At 52.2% G+C, this 24,964-nt stretch overlaps 1 protein-coding gene across 3 annotated transcripts; it reads right to left on the bottom strand.

Annotated features, from left to right (window-relative positions):
- Positions 1–1,674: 1,674 nt before the first annotated feature.
- Positions 1,675–24,736, bottom strand: OTUB2 (OTU deubiquitinase, ubiquitin aldehyde binding 2). Of its 3 annotated transcripts, none has more exons than XM_070775605.1 (7): positions 15,342–15,639; positions 14,811–14,967; positions 11,070–11,165; positions 9,662–9,780; positions 6,350–6,434; positions 5,672–5,866; positions 1,675–4,714 (listed from the first exon to the last, which is right to left on the bottom strand). In XM_070775605.1, the coding sequence occupies exons 2-7, from the start codon at positions 14,820–14,822 to the stop codon at positions 4,508–4,510; spliced, it is 714 nt and encodes a 237-aa protein (XP_070631706.1). In that variant the 5' UTR covers positions 14,823–14,967; positions 15,342–15,639; the 3' UTR covers positions 1,675–4,507. The 3 variants fall into 3 exon arrangements, with proteins under 3 accessions (XP_070631706.1, XP_070631705.1, XP_070631707.1); XM_070775604.1 differs by lacking the exon at positions 14,811–14,967 and having other exon boundaries at positions 15,342–15,375; positions 15,461–15,639; XM_070775606.1 differs by lacking the exons at positions 14,811–14,967; positions 15,342–15,639 and adding an exon at positions 24,553–24,736.
- Positions 24,737–24,964: the final 228 nt, after the last annotated feature.

Raw genomic sequence — 24,964 nt, 5'->3', positions numbered from 1 at the left:
GAGCCCCTTGTGGGGAAGCCAGGAGCAGTATGCGGAGTCTGACCGTGAGGCGTGCAGGTTTGGCTCTGGCCGGTCTCCAGCCTGGTCTCTCAGCTTCCCTCCTCTGTATGACAGAATGGTTGCTGCCCACGCTCTCATGCCCCCATTCCTTTCCCCGAACCTTTGTCCCAGCATTTCCCTTGGCCTATTTGCCTTTTCCCACCCCTGAGCAATGCTGGCCCCTGAACCCCAGGAGGTGAGGTGTTCCTCCTGTAGACACCCACAGCACTGGCTGCACTGCGATCTGGTATCTTGCTGGGCTCCCTGAGAACAGAAGCTGCTTTATTTCCCCTGGCAGCCCTTGTGCTAAGATCTGGGCCTGGTGTAAATAGGAGCTGAGGGGACATGTGACCTCCCGGCACCACCGCAGGTTCGCCGGTCAGTCTGGGTGAGTAGCCACAGGCATGGGAGAAGCAGACATTCCTGCACAGCTAAGTCTGTGCTTCAAAAGGTGTTCCCGTGGCCTCGTAGTTGGCAGCTGTATCCCTGTAGCCCCTGTAGGTAACTGCAACAGGGTGTTGGCCTGAACTCAGATTCAGGTATCACTGGGTGTTGGCTTCGGTGCTTTCTATCTGCTTTAATTATCATTTAGTTTCTGTCAAGGCCCTGGGACATAAGTCTTACACCCTTTGTTGTAGTTGAGAAAGCTCATGCTCAGTGGTTAAGACTTGCTCAGAGCTAGGATTAGAACCCTGGGCATTTCCTTGTAGGTCAAAGGCAAATTTAGAAAACTGCTTTGGTTTTTATTTTTTTTTTTTGGTATGCCTTTTTTTTAAGTGTTTTGTTTGTTTTGGCTGTGCTGGGTTTTGTTGCTGTGCGCAGGCTTTCTCTAGTTTGCAGTGAGCAGGGCTCCTCTCTAGTTGCAGTGTACAGGCTTCTCATCTTGGTGGCTTCTCCTGTTTTTTCGTGGAGGAGCCTGGGCTCTAGGCTGAGGGGCTTTAGTAGTTGTGGTTCCTGGGCTCTAGAGCACAGGCTGGTTGTGGGGCATGGGCTTAGTTGCCCCGTGGCATGTGGGGCACTGATTTTCCTGGACCAGGGATAGGACCCATGTCTCCTGCATTGGCAGGCAGATTCTTCACCATTGAGCCACCAGAAACCCCCTGTTTTAAAGGATGTCTTCCCAGCATCACCAGTGACGTGGAGGAGACTGTGAAGTCGGCTTCTGAGTGACAGCTGTCAGGACGGCAGGGGCTCTCCCATTTTCCAGATGAGAGCAGTGGAGGTACAAGCAGACTCAAGGTCCCTCAGCAGCTCCTGAGCCTTGAGAGGCCTGAGGACACTCGTCACAGGCCAAACAGACCCACTGATGTCCTTTGACATCCTGTCCTTGCCCCCTAACAGCAGATTCTTTTGTGGTGGGGTAACATGGTAAAGAGCTGGCTTTTAAAAGATAGGGCCAGCCTCCAAGGCAGTTTTGCTCTCTGACCCGATGAGGTAAAGCTCTGACGAGGCCTGTGGTTCCTTTGGCACTTACAGCCCAGCCCAAGGACAGAACTTCCTGAGCGGCTTGACCTTTCACTCAACGAAGACACTCCGGCCCCTGCTGATCCACTCACACAGACAAGCCCCATGGGACGGCAGTGTTGCTCTTTGGTGCGGGCCAGGTACCGACTATTAAGAAGCCAGGACCAAAAGTTGTTATGGAAACCATTTTAATACTAGAAAAATGTTTTTAATCAATTGCCGAGGAAGCTGTAGGGCCTGGCCTACCTCCCACAGAACCAGGGGCCCCTGGGGACCCACTCACCGAGCCACAGCCCGTGCCCCTGCCTCCGCTCAGCATGGCAGTGTGTGTGGTCCTTTGATGACTTCCCTCTGCCTGGGAAACTGCAGAGCCACCACCAAGGTGGCTTTTCCCCGTCTTGGGGTGTTCTGCCATGTCCCATTGGGAAGGGTCTGCGGGGGAAGCATCCCAATTGTAGGGCACCCACTACACGTCAGGTCACGTGATTATTTTCACACATAATCTTGTTTCACTTGAACCAATAATTCTGTGATATGTTGGTAATTGTCTCCATTTCACCAGTGTGGGAATTGGAACTCGGGGAGTGAAGTGACTTGGCTAAGGTCATATAACTAGTTAGTGACAAAGTCGAGATTTCGAACCCAGGCAATCTGGCTCCAGAGCCACTTTGTGCTTAAAGTAGGAACCAAAAGCGAGGACAACTCTGTTGCTAAATAGTCACACTGATTTATAAAGTTCCCTTCGGAAGGAAGGTAACACATATGCAGTTGTAAAGACAAACTCTCAAAACAACTTTCCTTCCAGCTTTTGGTCTGCAAAGAGAAGGCATCATGGGATGGGTGCATTACCCAGGAAGTGGGATCTCCGGCATGACTGGCTGCTGTAGCCAAGCAGGGTAATGTACGTGGATGAGTGGATTTCTTAATTTTGTGTTCCTTCGAGTTCCTCTGAATTCTGCCACTCCTTTCCTCCACAGCGCTTTCCCTTCAGAAGCAAGATCTGAGGGCAGATGTGAAGGGAAGAGAGCGTTGCTTTGGGTTAGGCCAGTGGATTTGTGAAAAATGGGAGAGCAGAGGGCAAGGTCATGACAACAGCCTGCCTCTCTCGGGTGCTCCGATTCTAAACTGATAGCATCTCTCCTGGGAAGAGGGTCCCCCCCCACCCCCCGCCACCCACAAGAGCACTGGCAGGCCTGGAAAGGCACAGACACACCCCGAAGGGAATTTCTCCAGCCTTCTGCTGAAGAGAAAGCTTCACTTTTGTGAATGCTGCACAAACTAGAAATGCAGTTAGGGAGCAGCCACTGCTGATTATACTGTGCCTGACAGCCCGGCCCGAGACCCAGGACACCTCTCACGATGGCTCAGAGCAGCCGAGATTGAGCTCGGGGTCCTTCAGTTTGGAAACAGGGATCATGACATTCACAAACCATGTAACGTGTTAGCCCACTCTGACAGTGTACTTGTCACAGTGTACTCCTCCCCAGGCCAAGGTGGGAGAGGCAGGGAGGGGGAACCCCTGCACCAGTTCAGAGATCAGGGTCAGATTTACATTCCTGTGAAGAAGGGACAATCACTTAGCTTGAGCCCGTGGGTCCACATTCCAGCCCAGGGCAGTACGGGAACCTGGGCCCCTGCCTGCGATTAAGAGCACCCTGACACTGGTCTTCCCAAAGGCAGAAAATGGACGCAAGAGTGCCCTTTGTATACAGGGACTGGGAGCAGTCTGTTACCCAGCCCTGGCACAGTCTTGGCTGTCAGCAGACACTGCAGTCTGACACTGAAGCACCAGTAGATTCGAATAAATCCCTGCAGATTGGAACCTTTGAAGGCCTTCGATTAAGGAAGGCAATTCCACACCCCTGCATTCTCCCTTTCTTCCCAGAGGGGAAGACAGCTTGCTGGCAGTGGCCGTGGCCCAGCCAGGGCTCCTTGAGATCCTGAGGCAGCAAGGTGAGCAGGTTATTAAGGGCCAAGTCCAGATGGATGAATGAGGAGGCTGGCAGGAGCCAGGGCTCTTGGCTCCCCGGCAGCTCCCACAGTGGTGGTCTCCCACACTAACACCTGCTCATCTCCGTCTTTCCCACCTAACCTCTAGCCAGCCCATAAGAGGGAAGGGAGAAAGAAGCCAAAGACAGCCTCAAAAGGCTTGTCTGCTCTGCTCGGCTGGAGTCTGGTTGCATGTGCTGGTCAGTGCCTCCACCTGGCTGCATCGCTAGATCCTACTTCCAAGGTGTGTTAGGGATGACGAGACAGCTTCTTGGTCCTCCAGGACCCTCGTCTTTCTCAGTGTCTGTCCAGGTGGGGCTGGTGGCAGAACCCTGCAGGGCTGCCCTCCAGAAGGCAGGCAGTCCTGGCCCTGAGGGAGGTAAGGGGCCCGACAACTTGGGCTTCATGCTGATGGCCACAGGCCCCTTTCTAGACTTTGGTATTAAAGTCTTGTTCCTCAAGTTCGGGGTGAGAAAGCACTCCATCGTGAATGTTTGGAAGTACACTGGAGATCTCCAAGTTGGCCTCAGTTCAGCATCCCACGTGCACTCCAGCAGCTGACTGGACTTGATTTTTTATAGAACTGGTAAGACCTTGAGCTTGAGCTTTTCCTCCACTGCAGAGAGGCACTGCCTCCAGGGAAAATAAACCAAAGGACATTTTTTTACCCAACAACAGAATGTCAGCACTGGCAGGAACCTCCTCCAGATGGAGATTTGGACCCAGAGATGGGTAGTGACCTATGCAATGTCTCAGAACTGGGGGTAGAGCCAGTCTGGCATCCTTGCCCAGAGTTATAAAACATTAGATCCTCCATGAAAATAAATATTAAAAATATTATCACCAAGTTACCAGCAGTCCATAGTGAGTAGGCCTTATTCCCAGTGCCTTTGCCCCAAAGGCGGCAACGTTCTCTAACTATAGTCTAAATCGCTTAAAAAACTGAAAAGCCGTAATGTCCATTCAGAATGCAGTCCCGTTAGGTGACAGGCTCCACTGCATGGCCTAAAATTAATCAATGTTTATCGGCTGCATAAAGGATGTTGTAGTGGGATGTTTTATAGAGCAGGTACACGGAGGGGGTGGCAGCCTCGGGGAACACGTGGTGGTTCAGGGCCGTGTCCATCTCGTCCACGTACTCCACCTGCAGGGCGATGTTCAGGGCCTGGGACAGGGCCGTGATCTGGATGTGGTCACACTCCATAGCCATGGGCTCCACTTCCTGCAAAAGCCACAAGGAGAAAACAACCCAGTTGAGGATGCATGCCCAGCAGAGGACAGGTGAGAGGTCCTGGCTTTTTGCCCAGTTGCAGAGCTCAAAACCTCTGCAACTGTGCAATGGTCTCCACAACAGGCCTTGAGGCAGATGTCGACACACGCATTTTCTAGAGAAGGAAACACAGGCTCAGTGAGAAAGGAACAGATAGAAATCACCAGAATTAAAAGGTTTGAATCTAGATCTTTTTGATTCTGGTCCCCTCGTTGTATGTCAGAAGAACACACCACTTTGAAGAATCTGGAGAGGAGAGCAGGAGTTTTTCAGCTTGGGCTTTCTAATGTATAAGGAACCTCAGAGCAGAAGGGGACTCTATCATAAAGGGATTTCAAGCTTAGGTGCTTAAAGAGGGCTGGGCGAGCAAGTGAGCAAGTCAGTGGAGACAGGCAGAGATGGTGACAAGCTGGCTAGTGAGTCCCAGTAACTCAGGCAGCTGCCACTTAGCTCCTGCTGATTGTTGCCAGGAAAGAATAAAGCCTGGGGAGCTGGATCTTCTGATTTTTCCAGAGAAATCCAGACATCCATATAAAAATTGCACAACGTTTAAATGGTTGGCAGTCCTTTCAGGTAAACACCACACATCATAAAACATGTCCTGGAGCAAAGATGACTATGGGGTTGCTACTCTGTCATTTTGTAAACAGTCCAGTCCAAAGGCCCTTTCATGAGACAATCTGAGGCTCAGAGAGGGAAAGCGACTTGCCCAAAGCCACACAGCTCAGGCAGCTCAAGGACAACCTGTTCAGTTTTCTAATCTAATCTAATGCTCTGAATTGCCATGTAGACGTGACACCCCAGCCCCTGGTTAGGGAATGTCGGTGTTAAGGTCTCCTAAGGAGAGAGGGATGAGAGCAGAGCCCAGGGTTGGAGGCCACATCCCAAGCCGGGACCCCGAGGACCTACATGAGCGCAGAAGTCTTTGATGTCCATCTCCTCGTCGATGAAATGTCGGAAGAAATCTGCACGGTTCCTGATGAAGGCGGAGGTCAGCAGGCGCAGGAACTGCACGATTCGGTCCGAGAAGCTCTGGTCGTTGAATACCTTCAGCAGGCTGGACACGGAGCCATCCTTCTCCACCAGCTCTACCACGCTGTAAAACTGTACCCCCGGGCCCTCAGCTGGGGGCCAGGCAGGCCCTGCCCCTCCCTCCACGAGCCTGGCTCCATGAAATTTCCACTTTGAAATCCTCAAGTTGAGGCACCAGAATCAATCCATCAGAGATCTCACCAAAGCTAAGTGACAGGGTTAGAGACACTCTGTAGTGAGTCCCTTGGCCCCAAGTCTCCCCTCCTCACTGCCGTGACTGCGATTCTTACATACAGATTCAGAAGTGAGAGTCCTCCAGCCCCGCACCGCCCTCACTAGTGGGGTCAGGGGGGTGAGGTGGGGAGGCTGGGGGAAGTTTCCAGCCTGACAGCTACCGTTCCAAAGGAGGTGCCTCCTCCCAGAGGAAGGGCAGGGCCTTGGGCTCCCTGGCCCCTCATGTCCCCACAAGCTGGAGGCAACCCTCAGTCTTCTGTCTGCTCTGCCAGCCCTGAGAAAAGCTGAGTCCCTCAGCTGTCATGCCCAGGGTTAACTCACAGCGTTGAAGAAGTTTCGGAACGTGTGCTCCTCGAAGCCAGCCACCAGGAGGTCGTTGGGGGTCTGCAGTACACGCTCTTTGAATCTGAAGGAGAAAGCCAGTGCTTTCAGGGAAAGGCAGGGGGCGCTGCTGTGACCATCAGCTGTCCTCTCACTCCCCACTCCGCCCCCACACACCTGAGAGTCACTGGAGGTGGGTCGTAGACCCATTTCACAGATGAGGAAATTGAGGTACCACCCATTCCAAAATATACTGATTCTATCTTCCGAAGGTCTCTTGACTGTCCCGTGGTTCCTGGGGCATCAATACCATCTCTGGCCTGGCAACGCCCAGCCTCCCCTCCCTCCTGGTCCCCACTCCACAGGGACTGTAAGAGTGACCTGCCGCAGCCTTCTCCCTCAGGTCACAGCTTCTCAGCACCGGGGGTCCCGGAAGGGCCCCTGCTGAGCTCACCAGCCACATCTCCAGTCTAGTCCACAGCCTCCCTCATGCCCTACAGCCACTCCCCCTTCGCATCTTCACCCCTGACATCCACTGTCCCCTCGGCCAGGCCTGCTCTTCTCAGAGATGGGCTGAATGTAAAAAACATTGTTTTTTTAAAAAAAACAAGAGTATCATCTGTGCTCGTGAGGTTATCTTTGTCTGTTGTGTGTGGACGGTGGAAATACAATCTGGACTATAGGGTATGTTGCATACGTCTTCCCAACTCCCTGTCCAGTGAACCCATGATGGTAGCTTGAAAAAAAAAATCATGACAAGAGGATTTAGACTACAGAAATCAACTCACACCACAGGTCAGGTCTCCCGGCCAAATGGCCATTAAACCTTTGCCAGTACTGACCTACCGCAAGATCTGGTCCAGGGACCCCACCTCTTGTCACTGCTCCTGCTGCAGACCGCCAACAGGCACAGCCCCTTCTGGGACCTGTCCTCACCCCCAGGGACAGCGAGGAGCTGCCCCAGGACACAGAGTTCAGCAGCAGAGACGAGACACAGTCCAAGGGACTGGTCCACAGGAGGGAACACCTTCCACACAGAAGGGCCGAGTGGAGAGGCTCAGGGGGACCAGCTGGCTCGGGCCTAACTGCAGCCCGGCTCCTGGGAGGGGAGCCCAGGCTCCAGTGAGAACGCAGCAGGGGTTTTCATGAGGGACTCAAGGCACAAGGAGAAAGGCCTGGGAGGTGTAGGTGCCCGGTGGGAGCGCGAGGGGAGAAGAGGCTGGTCTGAAGCCAAATCATCTCATAATCTGGAAGGTGAGGCACTTTTACTTTTGCTGAAAGGCAGCCTGCCCCTGTCTGGGCCGGTGTCTCTAAGCCCGTTTTGGCCAGGGCAAGTGTGGGAAGGAGTGTGGAGCGGGGGGCTGCAGCCCCGCTGCTAAGTCGCTCTCTGGCTTTATAATGCTCCCCTTCTGTGCAGGGTGGGTGATGGGGACAGGTCTCCATGGCAGGCTGTGAAGGCCTCTCTGGCCACTGTTCCCATGAGGCCGACATGCACAGCTCGGCTCCCAGCTCTCTTGCCTGCACACCCTCCCATCCCCAGCTACGTGCCCATCGCATCCCCACGCTCATTCCTCACCAGTGCCTGCGGGCCTCACAGTGCCAGCCCTGGGGTCACAGAGACACAAGGGCCCAGTCTAGTGGGGGCCAACAGTCAGGGCAGGACTCCCGCCCCGATGAGGTGAGGGAGGGGAAGGAGGACGGTGTCCAGACTTGGAGCGCGGGTCCCCTCTTGCGCAAGTCATGTAACCTATCCGAGGCTCAGTTTACTCATCTGTAAAATGGGATGACACCAGCCTGGTACTTCCCACTGGACCCCACCTGGATGGCTCCCAGGCATTTCAGACTTGGCAACCTGGAGCTCCTGATCTCCCCCAGCCTCCCTGTGTGGCAAGGGCTTCTCAGTCCCGATAACTCAGGGCAAACGCCCAGCACTCAGCCTCAACTCTCCGCTACACACCCCACTCCAGCCATGAGTGGATGCTGTGGTGTCACCTCCACTCGATCAGGCCACCTCTACGACCTCTCCTCTGGGCTCTCCAAGATCACACCCCTTGCTGCTCTCAGACGCCATCATTTGTGTGTAAGCCTGGTTTTTCCTGCACACAGCAGCCTGCACGTCAGGCCTTTTGCTCTGCCAAACCCTCTGTGGCTCTATCTCATTCAGGCCAACATCCGAGGTCCACGAGGCCCATGAGGCCCTACCCCAGCGGCCCCCGCTATGTCTCCAACCCCTACTTAAAACTGTAGCCCCTAGCCCTGGACAACCTGGCTGCCTTTCCTGCCTGATTTTTTTCCCCACAACGCTTCCCACCATCTGACACAGCAAGTTCTGTCCGTATCTACTGTCCCTCGTTCCCAGTTAGGATGCGAGCTCGACAGGCAGAGCGCTTTGTCTCTCCTGTTTGCTGCTGCATCCCCGGGGCCCACGACACAGTCGGCATGTGGCACCCACTTGGGTGATGGCTGCAGGGAGCAAGGGTGCCCCAGAAGGAGGGTAGAGTAGAAACCCGCTCAGCAGAGGAGTTCTGGCACCAGGATGCACAAATCAACCCCATGTGCTCTGTGACCCGTGGCCACTCTGCACTCTTCCCTAGTGTGTGTGCAGGAGGGCATCGGATGAGGAAGCCTGGGATCTTCATCAATCCTCTAAGGGCTGTGAGACCTCCAAGGTTAAGGAAGCGGGTCTCAGCATCTTGCTACTACTCCTTGTTACCCAGCAGCAGCGGCAGCTTCTCCGGGAACCTGTGAGAAATGCAGAGTCCCCGGCCCCAGCCCCACAGAACTGGAATCTGCATCTGAAGAAGATCCCAGGGGGTCTGCACAAATGCTGATGTCTGAGAAGCCCCGAACTAAGCTGAACCCCAGGGGTCAAAGGGAGGATCATGTCCCAGCTGCAGGACAGAGGGGCCTAGGGCGGCATCAACTCCAGATCCAGGCTGACCAGGTAGATGCCTGGGTTACACACACTCACATCCAAGGTCAGCTGAAGCGATCCAGAACAACGGGCAATGCTTCTTTGTTTTCTCCTTGGAATGAGGCTTCAAGAACGCACCCAAGGCAAAACTCACTTCACCCAGGCACACTCAGATCAGAGAGTTGAAAGTGCCCACTAGGTCATTTGTCCCATCCCCAGCTGGCCCCTTGGCTGCTCTCATTTCCACCACGAGGCCGCTGGGCATCCCCTCAACGTGAACGCCGCCACTCACTCCCTGGGCTAAGCAGGGTGCACTGAGGTCAAACCCTCAGGGAAGTTCAGGGCTGATCGACGCAGCAGAAACATAGCCTGCCCAGCATCCCTCACACAGCACTCACTTGAGGATCTCCCTGCTCTTGCCCAGCAGAGACTCCAGGTAGGAGTAGCCCAAGGCCCGGTAGAAGCAGTTCCCATCCCCCTTGGTCTTGCGGATGGCGGTGAACCTTTTGCTGAGTTCCTGCGGGGGACAGAGGAAATGTGGGCATCCGTACCAATGGCACCCCCGTCAAAGTCCTGTCAGGGGTGGGGTCCCGCCTCCCCCAGGCAACATCTGCTCTCAGACTGGAGGCCCTCCACGGTGTCCCAACTCTCATCCCACAAAAATAAAAATACGTGGAGTGCGACCTGCCTGAGGCACTGTGAACGGGGAGCCGTGCCCCGCTCTGAAGAGCCTACAGGCTAGGGGGACGATGGACAGCTAGACGACTGTCACAGGAAGACAGGGGATGCACCGGGGGCGGAGCAGTGGCATCTACACCAGACTTCAGCAGTCCAGGAAGACTTCCTGGAGGAATGGCACCGAGGGAAGTGGTGTGCCTGGTGGGGGCAGCGAGGGTGCATGTGGCTGTGAGGTGGGCCAGGGGCTGCACAGGCAGTAGGAAAGGCCTCCTCGGACATCGCCAAGCAGTCTGGCCAGTCCTCCAAAAGAGGTGTGGCGTCCCCACGGCACCCCCTCCAGTTCTGCTCTGAGCTGTCAGCTTCCGCCCCAGCTGCCTCCCGGGCCTGCCTACAAGTCAGGATTCTGATGGCCCAGTGTGGTTTCCAAGGGGTCAGGGAGTCCCTGCTCCCACCAGGGTGGTGCTGACGGCTCCCCAGAGGCAGGCTGTAGGGAGGGGTGTGCTCCCTGGAAAGCCAGCTCATCTCCCAAAGGCTGAGATATGCAGCCCAGCTCTCACTCCTGCCCCAGGAAGGGCTCCCGGCGGCCACAGGAGACAGTCCTGCCCAAGTGCAGGTGACCAGAGGGCAGTAGGGGCACACCCAGATTCCTCCTAGTCCTGTGACCGTTCCTGCATCCTTCAGCCATCTCCCCTTTGTCAGAGTCCAGCCAGAGTGGGCCTTCTCACCACAGAGCTGCTCACAGAGTGGTTACAAATACTACTTTTATGAGCTCAGGCTGCCTGGCCCAAATGCCAGCTCTTCCACGCATGCGCGGTAGAATCATGGGCCAGCCATTTAATTTCTGTAACTTGGTTCCCTCAGCTGTGAAATGTGGGTAATAAAAGTTCTGACCTTGCAATGCTGTAATGAGGTCAAAAACTGCTGGGTTGTTTTTTTTTTTTTTGCAACTAAAGGATTTCTCACTAAGGTAAATCCGTCCAACATTGCATTATTCTGGGAGCCCTCTAATTTGTCTAGGAACCTGGTCCAAACGCAAAGCCTTTTTACCTTCAAAGTGGTACCTTTGTCTCTGCTCCCAACTCCAGCCCATTTCATCTAGGCTCCCCTCCTCCTGACCCTCTGCCTTACCTGGATTTTCCTCTGGTAGATCCTGTTTTCAGGATGATCCCGAAGAATTGATAGAATGTCACATTTTTCTGATATTAGGTTGAAAGATGTTTCACTCTGAAAGACAGAAAAAGGAGCAAAGCTGTGACCATTTCAAAAGCAACCGCAGGACTTTCATCCATAGAAAGCCCACGACCTGCTGGTTGCAGGACGCGGTGAATGTTGCCTTCCCTGGACAGAAGCACCTGCGAGTATGTGACTGGCAGCCCAGAAGCCAGGCTCCCCGGCAGGAGTCAGGGTCAGCCCCATCGTGAGAGGCGTATCATCTTGTAAGTCCTTTTGTTTTAAATTGTTTGGAAATATTTATTTAGTTGGCTGTGCTGGGTCTCAGTTGCAACACGCGAACTCTTAGTTGTGGTACGTAGGGTCTAGTTTCCTGACCAGGGATCGAACCTGGAACGCTGGCATTGGCAGTGCAGAGTCTTAGCCCCGGGACCACCGGGGAAGTCCCTCATCTTGTAATTTCTGAACTGACTCATTTTATAGACTGTAATACATCAGTGCACAAAAATAAATGCAGCATGGTTTAAAGACTTAAATGTAACACCCGAAACCATTAAACTTCTAGAGGAAAACACAGGCAGTATGCTGTTTGACGTTGGTCTTGGTGGTATTTTTTGGGGATCTGTCTCCTCAGGCAGGGAAAACTCAAACAGAAACAAACAAATGGAACTACATTAAAACAAAAAGCTTTTCATCCAGGAATCTATTTCCTGTCTGTGTAAACTTGCCTCTTCTGAACATTTCATACAAATGGAATCATATGATTGGTCTTCTATGACTGATTTCTTTCACTTAACATAATGTATTTAAGATGCATCCATGTTGTAGCACGTATCAGTACTTTTTTCCTTTTTGTTGTCAGATAATATTCTATGGTATGAGTATACCATATTTTGTTCCATTTGTCAGTTGATGGATTTTGGGGTTGTTTCCACTTTGGGGCTATTATGAATAAAGTTACGATGAATATTCCTGTTTAGAAAAAAAAGCTTTTGCACAGCAAAGAAACTTTCAACAAAAGGAAAAGGCCACTTACTGAAAAGGAGAAGATATTTGGAAATGATATATCTGAATAAGGAGTTAATATCCAAAATATATAAAGAATTCATACAACTCAACATCAAAGATACAAACAACCCAATTAAAAAATGGGCAGAGGATCTGCACAGATATTTTTCAAAAGAAGACATGGATGGCCAACAGGTCCATGAGAAGATTTTCAACACCGATAACCATCAGGGAATCAAAACCACAATGAGGTATCACCTCACCTCTGTTAGAATGGCTGTTATCAAAAAGACAACAAATGACAAGGTTGGTGGGGCTTCCCTTGTGGCTCAGCTGGTATAGAATCTTCCTGCAATGCAGGAGACCTGGGTTAGATCCCTGGGTTGAGAAGATCCCTTGAAGAAGGGAATGGCTACCCACTCCAGTATCCTGGCCTGGAGAATTCCACGGACCATACAGTCCATGGGGTCGCAAAAAGTTGGACACAACTGAGCAACTTGCACTTTCTAACAAGGTTGGTGAGAATGTGAGGAAAAGGGAACCCTGGGTGCACTGCTGATGGAATTATAAACTGGTATAGTCACAGACATCCTGGAATGTGAAGTCAAGTGGGCCTTAGAAAGCATCACTACGAACAAAGCTAGTGGAGGTGATGGAATTCCAGTTAAGCTATTTCAAATCCTGAAAGATGATGCTGTGAAAGTGCTGCACTCAATATGCCAGCAAATTTGGAAAACTCAGCAGTGGCCACAGGACTGGAAAAGGTCAGTTTTCATTCCAATCCCAAAGAAAGGCGATGCCAAAGAATGCTCAAACTACCGCACAATTGCACTCATCTCACATTGTAGTAAAGTAATGCTCAAAATTCTCCAAGCCAGGCTTCAGCAACATGTGAACCGTGAACTTCCTGATGTTCAAGCTGGTTTTAGAAAAGGCAGAGGAACCAGAGATCAAATTGCCAACATCCGCTGGATCATAGAAAAAGCAAGAGAGTTCCAGAAAAACATCTATTTCTGCTTTATTGACTATGCCAAAGCCTTTGACTGTGTGGATCACAATAAACTGTGGAAAATTCTGAGATATGGGAATACCAGACCACTTGATCTGCCTCTTGAGAAATTTGTATGCAGGTCAGGAAGCAACAGTTAGAACTGGACATGGAACAACAGACTGGTTCCAAATAGGAAAAGGAGTTCGTCAAGGCTGTATATTGTCACCCTGTTTATTTAACTTATATTCAGAGTACATCATGAGAAACGCTGGACTGGAAGAAACACAAACTGGAATCAAGATTGCCGGGAGAAATATCAATAACCTCAGATATGCAGATGACACCACCCTTATGGCAGAAAGTGAAGAGGAACTCAAAAGCCTCTTGATGAAAGTGAAAGTGGAGAGTGAAAAAGTTGGCTTAAAGCTCAACATTCAGAAAATGAAGATCATGGCATCCCGTCCCACCACTTCATGGGAAATAGATGGGGAAACAGTGGAAACAGCGTCAGACTTTATTTTTCTGGGCTCCAAAATCACTACAGATGGTGATTGCAGCCATGAAATTAAAAGACGCTTACTCCTTGGAAGGAAAGTTATGACCAACCTAGATAGCATATTCAAAAGCAGAGACATTCCTTTGCCAACAAAGGTTCGTCTAGTCAAGGCTATGGTTTTTCCAGTGGTCATGTATGGATGTGAGAGTTGGACTGTGAAGAAAGCTGAGTGCCGAAGAATTGATGCTTTTGAACTGTGGTGTTGGAGAAGACTCTTGAGAGTCCCTTGGACTGCAAGGAGATACAACCAGTCCATTCTGAAGGAGATCAGCCCTGGATTTCTTGGGAAGGAATGATGCTAAAGCTGAAACTCCAATACTTTGGCCACCTCATGCGAAGAGTTGACTCATTGGAAAAGACTCTGATGCTGGGAGGGATTGGGGGCAGGAGGAGAAGGGGACGACAGAGGATGAGATGGCTGGATGGCATCACTGACTCGATGGACGTAAGTCCCCGTGAACTTTGGGAGTTGGTGATGGACAGGGAGGCCTGGCACTCTGCGATTCATGGAGTCGCAAAGAGTCGGACACGACTGAGCGACTGATCTGATCTGATCTGATCTGATAGTCATTAAGGAAAACAGCGTGGAGATTCCTCAAACAAATTCAAACAGAACTATCATATGTTATTCCATTTCAGGGTATGTATCCAAAGAAAACAAAAGCACTTATTAGGAAAGATACAGGCATCCCTATGTTCACTGAAGCACTGTTTACAATAGCCAAGATGTGGAAGCAATCTAAGTGCCCACAATAGATGAATGGATAAAGATGTGGTGTATAATATGCAATGGAAAATTATTCAGTCACAAAAAAGAATGAAATATTTCTCTTTGCACCAACATGGGTGGAGCTAGAGACCATTACACTGAGGAAGTTAAAATAGTGAAAGCCAATATTACATGATATTATTTGCAATGTGGAATCTAAAGAAATGAACAAACATAACAAAACAAAAACAGGGTCACAGATGCAGAGAACAAACAGGTGTTTGCCAGAGGGGAGGGGGTTGGGGGGAGGAGAGAAACAGGTGAGTGCGATTAAGGGGTACAAAACAGAAGAGATGAGCCACGGTATGAGGTACACAGTGAGTGGAGTATACTCAATAATTATGTAGTATCTTTGGTGACAATAACTAAACTTACCATGGTGATCATCTTGAAGCATAGAGAACTAGTGAATCACCATGTGGGGTAACAGGAGCTAACATAGAGCTGTAGGTCAATTATACTCCAAAAACAAACTCACAGAGACAGAGATCAGATGTGTGGTTACCCGAGGCAGGGGTGGGGTCACAGGGAACTGGAGGAAGGTGGTCAAAAGGTTCCAGTTACAAACTTCCAGTTGTAAGATAAATAAGTACCGGGGACGTAATGTACAACATGATAAATATAATCAACAGTAGTATATTAACATTTTTAAGAGAGTATAATGGCACCCCACTCCAGCACTTTTGCCGGGAGAATTCCACGGACAGAGGAGCCTACAGTCCATGGGGTCACAAGAAGTCAGACATGGACTGAGCGGCTAACACAAGAGAGGAAGTCCTAAGCGTTCTCATCAGAGGAAAAATCTTTTCTATTTTTTAAACTTTGTGTCTTTACAAAGATGAGGGATGCTCACTAAACATGCAGTCACTGCATGATGTACGTGAATCAAATCTCTGCGCTGTATACCTTAAACTCAACGCAGTGCTGGATGTCAATAACACTGGAAGAAAAAAGAATATAGTAACTGAAGTCTGTGAGCCTCCCTACTGTAAGGAGGCTCCATACTCCCTTTGTCTTCTCCTGACCTTCCTGTCTCACTCATTCATTCCTTCTTCTATTCATCCAACTATACCCAACCAGTCTGCACCAAGCTCTGTTTGTTGTTCAGTCGCTCAGTGGTGTTGGAGCTGGAAACACAGAGGTTAGACCGTCTAGCACCACCTACTGGTGAAAGTTTATATCGCAGCCCAGCTCTGAGTGGAGGCCAGTTTCCACCCAGAGAGAAATCAGGGCCTCTAGACGTGGGAGCTTGGTGCGAGGCCGTCTATGGCGTCACACAGAGTCGGACACGACTGAAGCGACTTAGCAGCAGCAGCAGCAGCAGCAGAGGGTGGAGACGGAGAAGGCAATGGCACCCCACTCCAGTATTCTTGCCTGGAAAATCCCATGTACCGCAGAGCCTGGTAGGCTGCAGTCCATGGGGTCGCTAAGAGTCGGACACGACTGAGCGACTTCACTTTCACTTTCACTTTCATGCCTTGGAGAAGGAAATGGCAACCCACTCCAGTGTTCTTGCCTGGAGAATCCCAGGGACCGGGGCGCCTGGTGGGCTTCGGTCTATGGGGTCGCACAGAGTCGGCCACGACTGAAGCGACTTAGCAGCAGCAGCAGAGGGTGGAGAAGTCATCTAATGGCAAAAGGAAGACCCAGGGCCAGGGGAAGGGTAGGACACATCTAACAGCTAATCTCCCACAGGCTTGTCTCTGCCTCATGTTTTTCCTGCTCACATGAGGGTTCAGGGCAGTGGGAGCTGCACCCCTGTCTCCAACCCTCACCCCCCGCCCCGGGAAAGGCTCTGATTTCATCAGGAATATAATGTTAAAATATAATGTGAAAGCCACTTGTGTGTGTAGTTGAAACAAGTAGCCTTGATGGGAACCTACTGTATGGCTCAGGGAACTCTGCTCAATGCTCTGTGGTGGCCTAAAAGGGAAGGACATTTTTTTTTTTTTTTTTAAAGGGTAATATATGTATAGTCATGAAACAGAAGTAGATTTTTTTTCTGGAATTCCCTTGCTTTCTCCATGGTCCAGTGTATGTTGACAATTTGACCTCTGGATCCTCTGCCTTTTCTAAACCCAGCTTGTACATCTGGAAGCTCTCAGTTCCTGTGCCAATGAAGCCTAGCTTAAGGATTTTGAGCATAACCTTACTAGCGTGTGAAATGAGCACAGCTTGTACAGTGGCTTGGACAGTCTTTGGCACTGCCAAAGAATAAGTCCCATTATTTACCCACCTACCTCAGTAAAAAAAAAAAGTCTTGTTTTTTACACACAGCTGACTTAAAATGATGGCTTGGGTCTTTTTAAATGATGGATGATGACAAAGGAGCACAGCTGTATTGAACACTGCTCGCACTTGGACTGCCCCCCGCCCCCCAATAATACCCAACATATGGTGAGGGAAGAGGCACAAACTCAGTTCTATTTGATGAGCAGTTTGAGACAATGTCACTGGCAGAGTGGAAAGCAGTATAAAGAATGAATCCTAAATACAGAGCGACAAGAACTGGGTTGGCCAAAAACTTCATTTGAGTTTTTATAACATCGTATGGAAACACCTGAACGAACTTTTTGGCCAACCCAATATTGCAGATGGTAGAAAACTACCAGTCAAAATGAGAACGTGAAAGGTGGGTCAGGAAGGGGACCCACAGGCTTCACACCAGGGAAGCCTACCTAGGCTTTCCACTCGCCACAGTCGTATCATTTTTGCAAAGTAAATAGCAAATTTACTTAGGCTATTTAAAACAGTCAATTTAAAAGGAAAACATTAAACAGCAGTTTGGGGGTGGGGAGGGGCTCACACTTGGGGTTCAAGAGACCCACCGTCAGCCCCAGGCGTTTTATTCCCTGTTCCCATCCTGCCACCCCCCCACCCTTTGTAGGTATTCTCTATGTCTTTCAATATGTCTTTTAAAAATACCAAGTTGTTTTATGTAAGCATGCGTTTTAAATGTGCAACAAATTATTCTATAGGTATCGTGGCATTTTCTCTTCACTCAATACTACTTAAGATCCATCCTTTTTGACAAATGGCTCTCAGGTTGGTTGCCCTGCCCAGCAGTGGAGCCTTGAGTTGGCTCCAGCGCCCCCTCGTGGTCCCGGGTGTGTTTACAGGGCCACTGGGAGGGGTGAGTGAGTTTCTACTTTGGCACTTTGGGAGTCCCCGCCTGGCACGTCCAGAGTGACTCAAGTCAGCCCAGGTGGCCTCCGCCCCACTTCCCATAAGCATGGCCCTGGTCACATGGCTGGAAGAACAGCCTCAGCTCACTGGCCCATTAACCAGGTACAATACTCTGCATTTGACCTTGGCTGACTGTAATTGGTGGTTTTTTAAATCATGGCCGAAAATTTCCAGGGTGTTATGGGACAGGGACTGGCCTCGCCTGACAATGTTGCGTCAGACCTTATCAGGTCACTTAAAAAGATTTTAGCCTTTAGCTGCTGATTTGCAAACAGGTGCTAATGAATTAGGTCAGGCAGATAGCACCTCTACTCTGAAACAGTTTTGAGCTGCCGAGTGGAAGAATGTATTTCAAAGTGGAGAAGGATGTTTCTCTAATCACTGACTCCTCCCCAGAGACCCCGGGAACTAACCAGATGCACTACAATGGGGGCTTGGTGTTCAGACCAGATCTGAGTCCTTGTAGGGGTCCTCTCACCTCCTACCTTCGGAGACTATAGAACCAGCACGTCACCACCTACTGGGGTCCTGCTGACCCTGCCCTTGATCCCCACCCTACGTCCAGACACCGCCCACCTCCAAATGGAGGGAAGGCAAGTTCCCCCCTACTTCCCTCCATTTTCTCGCCAAAGCCTCTACACACCTACACACCTGTCCACATAGCCCCAAGAGTTCCTCAACCAGCCTGAGACCAACGAAAAACCAGGTTGACCCCAGCCCTCCACCTCTACCCTCATCCACGGATTCTGCCCCACAGAGGCGGCATTTGAAGTCCCGAAGGCTTCCGGTAAAGATGTGACCCGCCAGGGCCCAAGGGAGGGCGCACTGCCAGCGCGATGTCGGAACTCGTGCCCCACAGCTGCTGCCTGCCCCCTCCCGGCCCATGGGAACCCCATGCGCCCAGCACTGTGAGAGCGCCCCCAGGGACCCCCCCAGGAGATAATGGGGTGACAAGGAGCTGCGGGGCAGGGAGGGGCCAGGCTGAAAGACTGGGCTCTGGCAGCTCGGGCCCACAGACCTTAAGGCTCTGACCCACAACACGTGTGACCCACGCCCACCCCCTGCCCCTCCGGTGAGTTCTCCATGGGCCCCTCCTGGAGCAGGCACCGCTCGGGGTTGGAAGCCAGCCCCGGTGAGCTTTCAGGAGAAACGACACGAAGCTCCACGCGGACGCGGTCCTTGTCACTTCTGTCCCCGTACTCCTGGAACAGCTGCTGGTCCCCAGCAGGCACGGAGTACCCGCTGGTTGATGCGTCACCTTTGCTGGGAGGTCACCATATGCCAGGTGCTGGGGATAATCTCACTTAAGCCTCACGGTAGCTCTGTTCTACACGTAGAAACCGAAGCCCAGAGAGGTCAAGCTGTTGGCCCCAAGTCACACAGTGAAGCGATCCCGGAAGAAACTGGACCCTGGCCCCCCAGCACATTAAAGGTATTCCACAGACCTGGTGCCTTTCTGGCTCTCTCCCCCTCCACGAAGAGAGCCCACCTGGCCCTCAGCTGTGCTCTGTCGTCACTTCCTGATGGCTCCTTAATAGCCAAGCCTCAGGCTCACGCCTCTACCTACAATCTCCGCCCCCACCCATGACATACCCCGCGGTGCCTCTGTGGGCACCCCCGGCCCAGGCTCTGAGGTCCTGGTGGGCCTCTCTTGGGTCCACCCTGAGGCCTGGTGGGCAAGGCCAGCCCTTGGCCTGCCTGACCTTCCTCTGAGGCTGCTCTGCTGGCAGGGCTGACCCCGAGTCGTGAGTCAGCCTTGTTAACCAGGCCCAGCCTCCCAGAAGCCACAACTCAGTGCGTGGTCTGACTTCAAGCTACCAACTCCTCCACAGCAGGGGCCAGAGCCTGCAGCCTCACCACCAGTGGGGCAGGACCCAGAATGCAGTCCGCCGCCCCTCTCAGAAGGTCCCTATCATTTCTAGAGGCTCCCCCATGGCTCCAAACCTGGCCTTGCCTGCCTACCGCTGGGGTCTCCATAGTGGGCTGTTTGCAGGGGCTGGAAGGAAATGCCTTTTTATCTGATTTTTATTGGAGTTTGGTTGCTTTACAATGTTGTGTTAGTTTCTGCTGAACAACAAAGTGAATCAGCCACATGTATACATATCGCCCCTCCCTCCTACACCCCACCCCACCCCCCTGCCCCCCGCAGGTCATCACAGAGCACCGAGCGGAGCTCCCTGCGCTAAACAGCAGCTTCCCACTAGCTATCTGTTTTACATATGGTAGCGTATATATGTCATTTCTATTCTCCCAATTTGCTCCACCCTCCCAGGGCCCCCCACCCCACCCCATGTCCACGTGTTCGTTCTCTATGTCTGTGTTTCTATCGCTGCCCTGCAAATAGTTCATAAGTACCATTTTTCTAGATTCCATATATATGCATTAATACACAACATTTTTTCCTCTTTCTGACTTACTTCACTCTGTATGACAGACTCTAGGTCTGTTCACATCGCTGCAAATGACCCAATTTCATTCTTTTTTATGGCTGAGTAATATTCCAGGGAATGCTGCTTTAAATGTCTACTTTAGGGTATAATGTACGATGTACCAACATATGGAATAATCAAACACTTTTACTGATGAGCGATCAAAAACATTTGGAGGCCAAAGATTTAGGGGAGTGCTAGTCCTAGGGCTCTGAAGTGGCTTCTTACTGCTGCTGTAACCAATTAGTACAAACACAACGATTTAAAACAACAGGATTTATTATCTTACATTTCTGGAGGCTCAGGGGAGAACCCACTTCCTTACCTTTGTCAGTTTCTAGAAGCTTCCTGCATTTCTTGGCTTATGATCCCTTCCACCCACTGTCACCTCCTTCTCACTCTGAGCTTCCTGCCTCTTCCTTATAAGGATCCTTGTGATTGCATCATTGGACCTCCCTGGTAATCCAGGGTGCTCTCTCCATTTCAGGACCCTAATTCACCATACCTGCAAAGCCCTTGCTGCCATGTGAGGTACCCTATTCATGGGTTCGGGGATTAGGATGTGGGTGTCTCCGGGGTGCTATTACTCAGCCTACCACTCGCATGCCCCATCTCTGCTGTTCAGCGCAGCAAACAGGGAAGACCCTACACCTGAGGCCCAATTGCCTCAGGTCAGTTATTGGCTGGCCTTGCAGACAGCCCAGATTCAGATGCTGGTCCTCTCTCATCTGACACCTGGACTCTTAGCACCCTCCTAACCGACCCTCAGACCTTCATCTCCCGCCCTGACCTCTCCCTAGAGATCCAGCCTCAAACACCACCAGCCACCAGGATGTCTGACCACGATCCCCGAATTAATGTACCCCTAATTGCCTTCTCCCTCCACCCCTGCATCCCCTCCAGGTGTCACCAGATCTTCGAAAGCCCCCCTATCCAGATAGAACTCACACCAAAGATGCGGAAGGACTCTTCCCCTCCTCTCTTCCTGCTTCAGCTCTGCTCCTGTGTCTGGCCAGAGCTGCCACCATCTGCCCCCAGGGAGGTGGCACCAGCGTCTGCCCAGTGGACCTCCTGGCTCCCACTCCCGCTCCCACCGTCACCCACAGCACCCAGCATGGGCTCCCACAAAGCGAACCAGTTGAGGGCGAGACCTTCCCCAGGTCCCTCCAGTGGCTTCCTTCACTTGGGAAAAGACTCAACCTTTGGATGACAACCATCATCTGGCCTTGCTCCCCTCACTCTCCTGAACTCCAGCCCCAGTGACCCTCCTTATGTTCCTCCAAAAAATGCACCCATTTCTACCGCAGGGCCTTTGCACATGCTGTTCCTGTGCACGGGCGGATTCTCTGCCTCTTTACATGTCCAATCACCTTCCTTGACCATCTTGTCTAAAGTTGCCCCTCCCCCCAACCCCTACTGCCTTAACTTGCTTTATGTCTTCAGCGGGTTCTCTAACATATACGTTCATTTGTTGACTTGCTTTCTGTCTATCTCCCTCCACAAGAATGTCAACTCCATGAGAGTAGGGACTTTGCTTGCCTATCATGACCAGATTCCCCAGTGCCTGCCACATAGTAATGCTCCCAAAATGCAGAATGAGTGGATGAGGGAATAGATGGAAAAGCTGGTCTCTGACTCCAGCCTGGCCACTTCTGGCCCTCTGTCCACTCCACTGCCAGAGAGACCATCCAAATCAACCATCTCTTATTTGTCAAAAATACGTTATGGTCCCCTCCACCACCACATTTGCAGAATAAAACCCAAACCCCATGGCGCAGCATGTGAAGCCCTTTATAGCACATTCTGAACCCCCCAGTTTTTCTAGATTCGTCTCTCCTTGCTCCATACAGACCACTCACCATTCCCAGAATATCCCACTCTTAACCATGTTTCCAGGCCTGTCCCACCCTGACTGGAATACACAATTCCCCAAATGCTTCCTGAAAACTCCTACACATCCTTCAATACCCCATTCAAAAGACCCCTTTGTGAGGCCTTCCTTGACACTCACTTCTCCCTTAGAGTGCTTGGGTTCCTGCTGTGCTCCCCAAGCCCTTAGGCTTCTTAGGTCATGACTGGTAGTTCAGGAATTGCTTGTGTCCAGTTCTGTCTTGTCTCAGGCAGTGAGTTCCTAAAAGAGGGCAGGCCCTTGTCTTTCTCATCAATGCCCAGCCCAGCGTGGGGCTGGACTAGGGACCCTACTGGGGGCTTGTTTGAAAAACCAAAGAACAAAGCACAGAAGGGCCCTGTGGGTTTGCTGTTCACATCTGACCCTCACTCTTCACTGAATGCCCTTTGAGTGAGCACGAGACCCCTCACTACCTACAACCTCCATCCGTGGCAGCCCCCAAGCCTTGTCCTCACCCAGGCCACTGCCTTCCCAAGGGCTTCTATGTCTTCTACCTGGGACCCTTCCCTAGCTCAGTGACTTTGAAATGGATACAGAAAGAAAACACTATATGTTCCAAAGGCATTCTCCTCTGCCCACCACACACACACTCACCATCATCCATACCACACAGACTCAAAAACATCACCAGTGGGCCCGGCACGGTGCCTGGCAAACAGTAGGTGCTCATTAAATGCTGAATGAACAGACGAGAACACACCATGCACTGCCTCTGCCCCCACCCTCTCCCCATGATTCCCAGAGAGACGTCTTGTTTGGCAAGTTAACCACTTCATTCCTCTCCAAGGCACTACGCCGCCCGTCACAGGGCGCGGGCTGGTGCTCTGACTCTACCTGCCCTCTAACTTCTGTTCTCCTGAGTCCAGGGCAGACGGGAGGCTGGAGTCAGAGGCCTCACTGTGCACCATGAAGGCCAGAAGATCAGGCCCCAGCCCCACTGCCCTACCATGCCCTCGGCTACCCAGTGGTGACTGGAAGGCAAGCCAGCCTTGGCTCCAGGGTGGCTAAACCCATTTTTACCCCAGCCCTGGCCACTCCCTTGTGGGCAATGCAGAAACACCTCGGTGCCCTTCCAGGAGCAGCAGAGCCAGGTAAACCCTTAGGCCCTGCCTGGAAACAGGAAGTGGTGTTTCCAGGTGCTCCAGAAACCCTCAGCCACACCCAGCTGGTTTGTCCAGGACAGGCTGGCTTAGATGACCGGGCCACCCACGCCACACTCAGAACGTGTCAGACCATGACCAGGCTTTGACCCGTGTCCCAAGCCAGCGGCAGCCCGCAGCGGTCAGTGACCCATTTCCTTACTCAAACCTAGGAGGGAGGAGGCTCTAAGAACCAGGCCCCTTTGCACACCCATTTCCAGGATTCTGTTGTCAGAGGGAAAGCCATAGCCAATTATCTGAACCAAGCGCTCCATGCGCATCACCTCATGTGATCCTCACAGCAGCCCATTATACAGATGTGCAAAATAGTGCTGGGGAGGGGAAGCGACCAACCAATGCCTCTTGGGTTTCCAGGGGGTGGAGGTGAGATCACCCCTCAGGGCTGTGACCACAAGCCAAGCCACCAGTCCTTATATGTTCCAGGCTCCCTGGAGCAGGGGGGTCAGAGTTGATCAGTTTTAAGCATTCATCACACCTAGTCCTCTGCAGATTGCCTGTGCCCCTGTCTCCCCTCACCCCCAAGATGGGCTGATGTAGTAATACAAACGAATAATTCCTGGTGGCTCAGATGGTAAAGAATCTGCCTGCAATGCTGGAGACCCAGATTCGATCTCTGGGTAGGGAAGATCCCCTGGAGAAGGGAATGGCAACCCACTCCAGTATTCTTGCCGGGAGAATTCCACGAACAGAGGAGCTTGGCGTGCTGCAGTCCATGGAGTTGCAAGGAGTCGGACACGACTGAGCAACTAACACACACACACAGTAATACAAAGAGCACTGGACTGGGAATCCAAGTCCACCATGATCAGTCCCAGCCCCTCCCTGTCTGGGCCTAAGGGTCCCCGCCTGCCCAAGCCCTGAGTTTGGCCTGGCTCAGAGGGTCTCCGGGGCCGTTTCTGGCCCCTAATTCACGTGCCTCACAACTTGAGACAGTCTCTCCACGTGGGTCCTAACTGCAAAGACCTTCTGTTGACAAGCAGGACGGAGAGGATGTCGGGCCACCCGTGGCAACCCCAGGTCCACTCGTGGGGCTTGGGAGTGGGGAGGTCTCTAATGGCTGAGCCCTCGGGTGGGTGCGGCCGGGAGCTGCGAACTGCGGGGCTACTAACGAAAAGGAGGCGACCCTTAGCCCTGGAGCCTCCCTGTCCCCGCCGTCGGAGCGGCACACGGGACACCAGGGACGAACGCGCCGGGGGCGGGGATCCTGGGCGCTGGGTTGGGTTCCCGGCGCTGACCGTCCACGGGAGCCTTCCAAGAAAGGACCCGGACCCCCCGGTATTCCTGGGGGGCCCGAACGCAGCGGATTTGACACTGGGGGCTGAACCTCGCGCCGGATCCCCAGTCCCGCGAGTGCACATGCGCCCGGGGGCCGACCCCGCCTACCGCGCCCCCTTCCCACCCCTCCTTCCCCGCTTCCCCCTTAGACCACTGACCATAGTGACCGGAGCCGTCGGGCCAGGTCCCGCCCCAGCGAGGAGCGATCCGGTGCGGGAGGGCGCCGCGGGAGCCACTGGCTGGCTCCGCCGTTGGGTCGGGCGGCGGGGGCCTCGAGGGCGTGGGGACGAGCGGCGAATACACCCGACCGCTCCGCAAACCAGAGGTTAGACCTCTACTGTGTCCCAGCAAGACACACGCCCCGCGATTGACGTCTGAAGCGGGCAATCAGAAGCTGGGCCACAGGACGTCACAGAAAGTGGGTGGGACTTCACGCACCTTCAGCCTATACTTTAGGGGCCATTTGACAGGGTACCGCCTCCTTTTAAAGACACAGAAACCTCTTAACTAGCAAAGGAGTTAGCCCAACCCAGAAACACAAGTCTTCGTTTGTGAAGGCTGAAGGACTTT

The sequence above is a fragment of the Bos indicus genome, chromosome 21 (genome assembly GCF_029378745.1).
Source record: "Bos indicus isolate NIAB-ARS_2022 breed Sahiwal x Tharparkar chromosome 21, NIAB-ARS_B.indTharparkar_mat_pri_1.0, whole genome shotgun sequence".
NCBI lineage: Eukaryota > Metazoa > Chordata > Mammalia > Artiodactyla > Bovidae > Bos > Bos indicus.
This window is presented reverse-complemented; position numbering and strand designations above follow the sequence as displayed.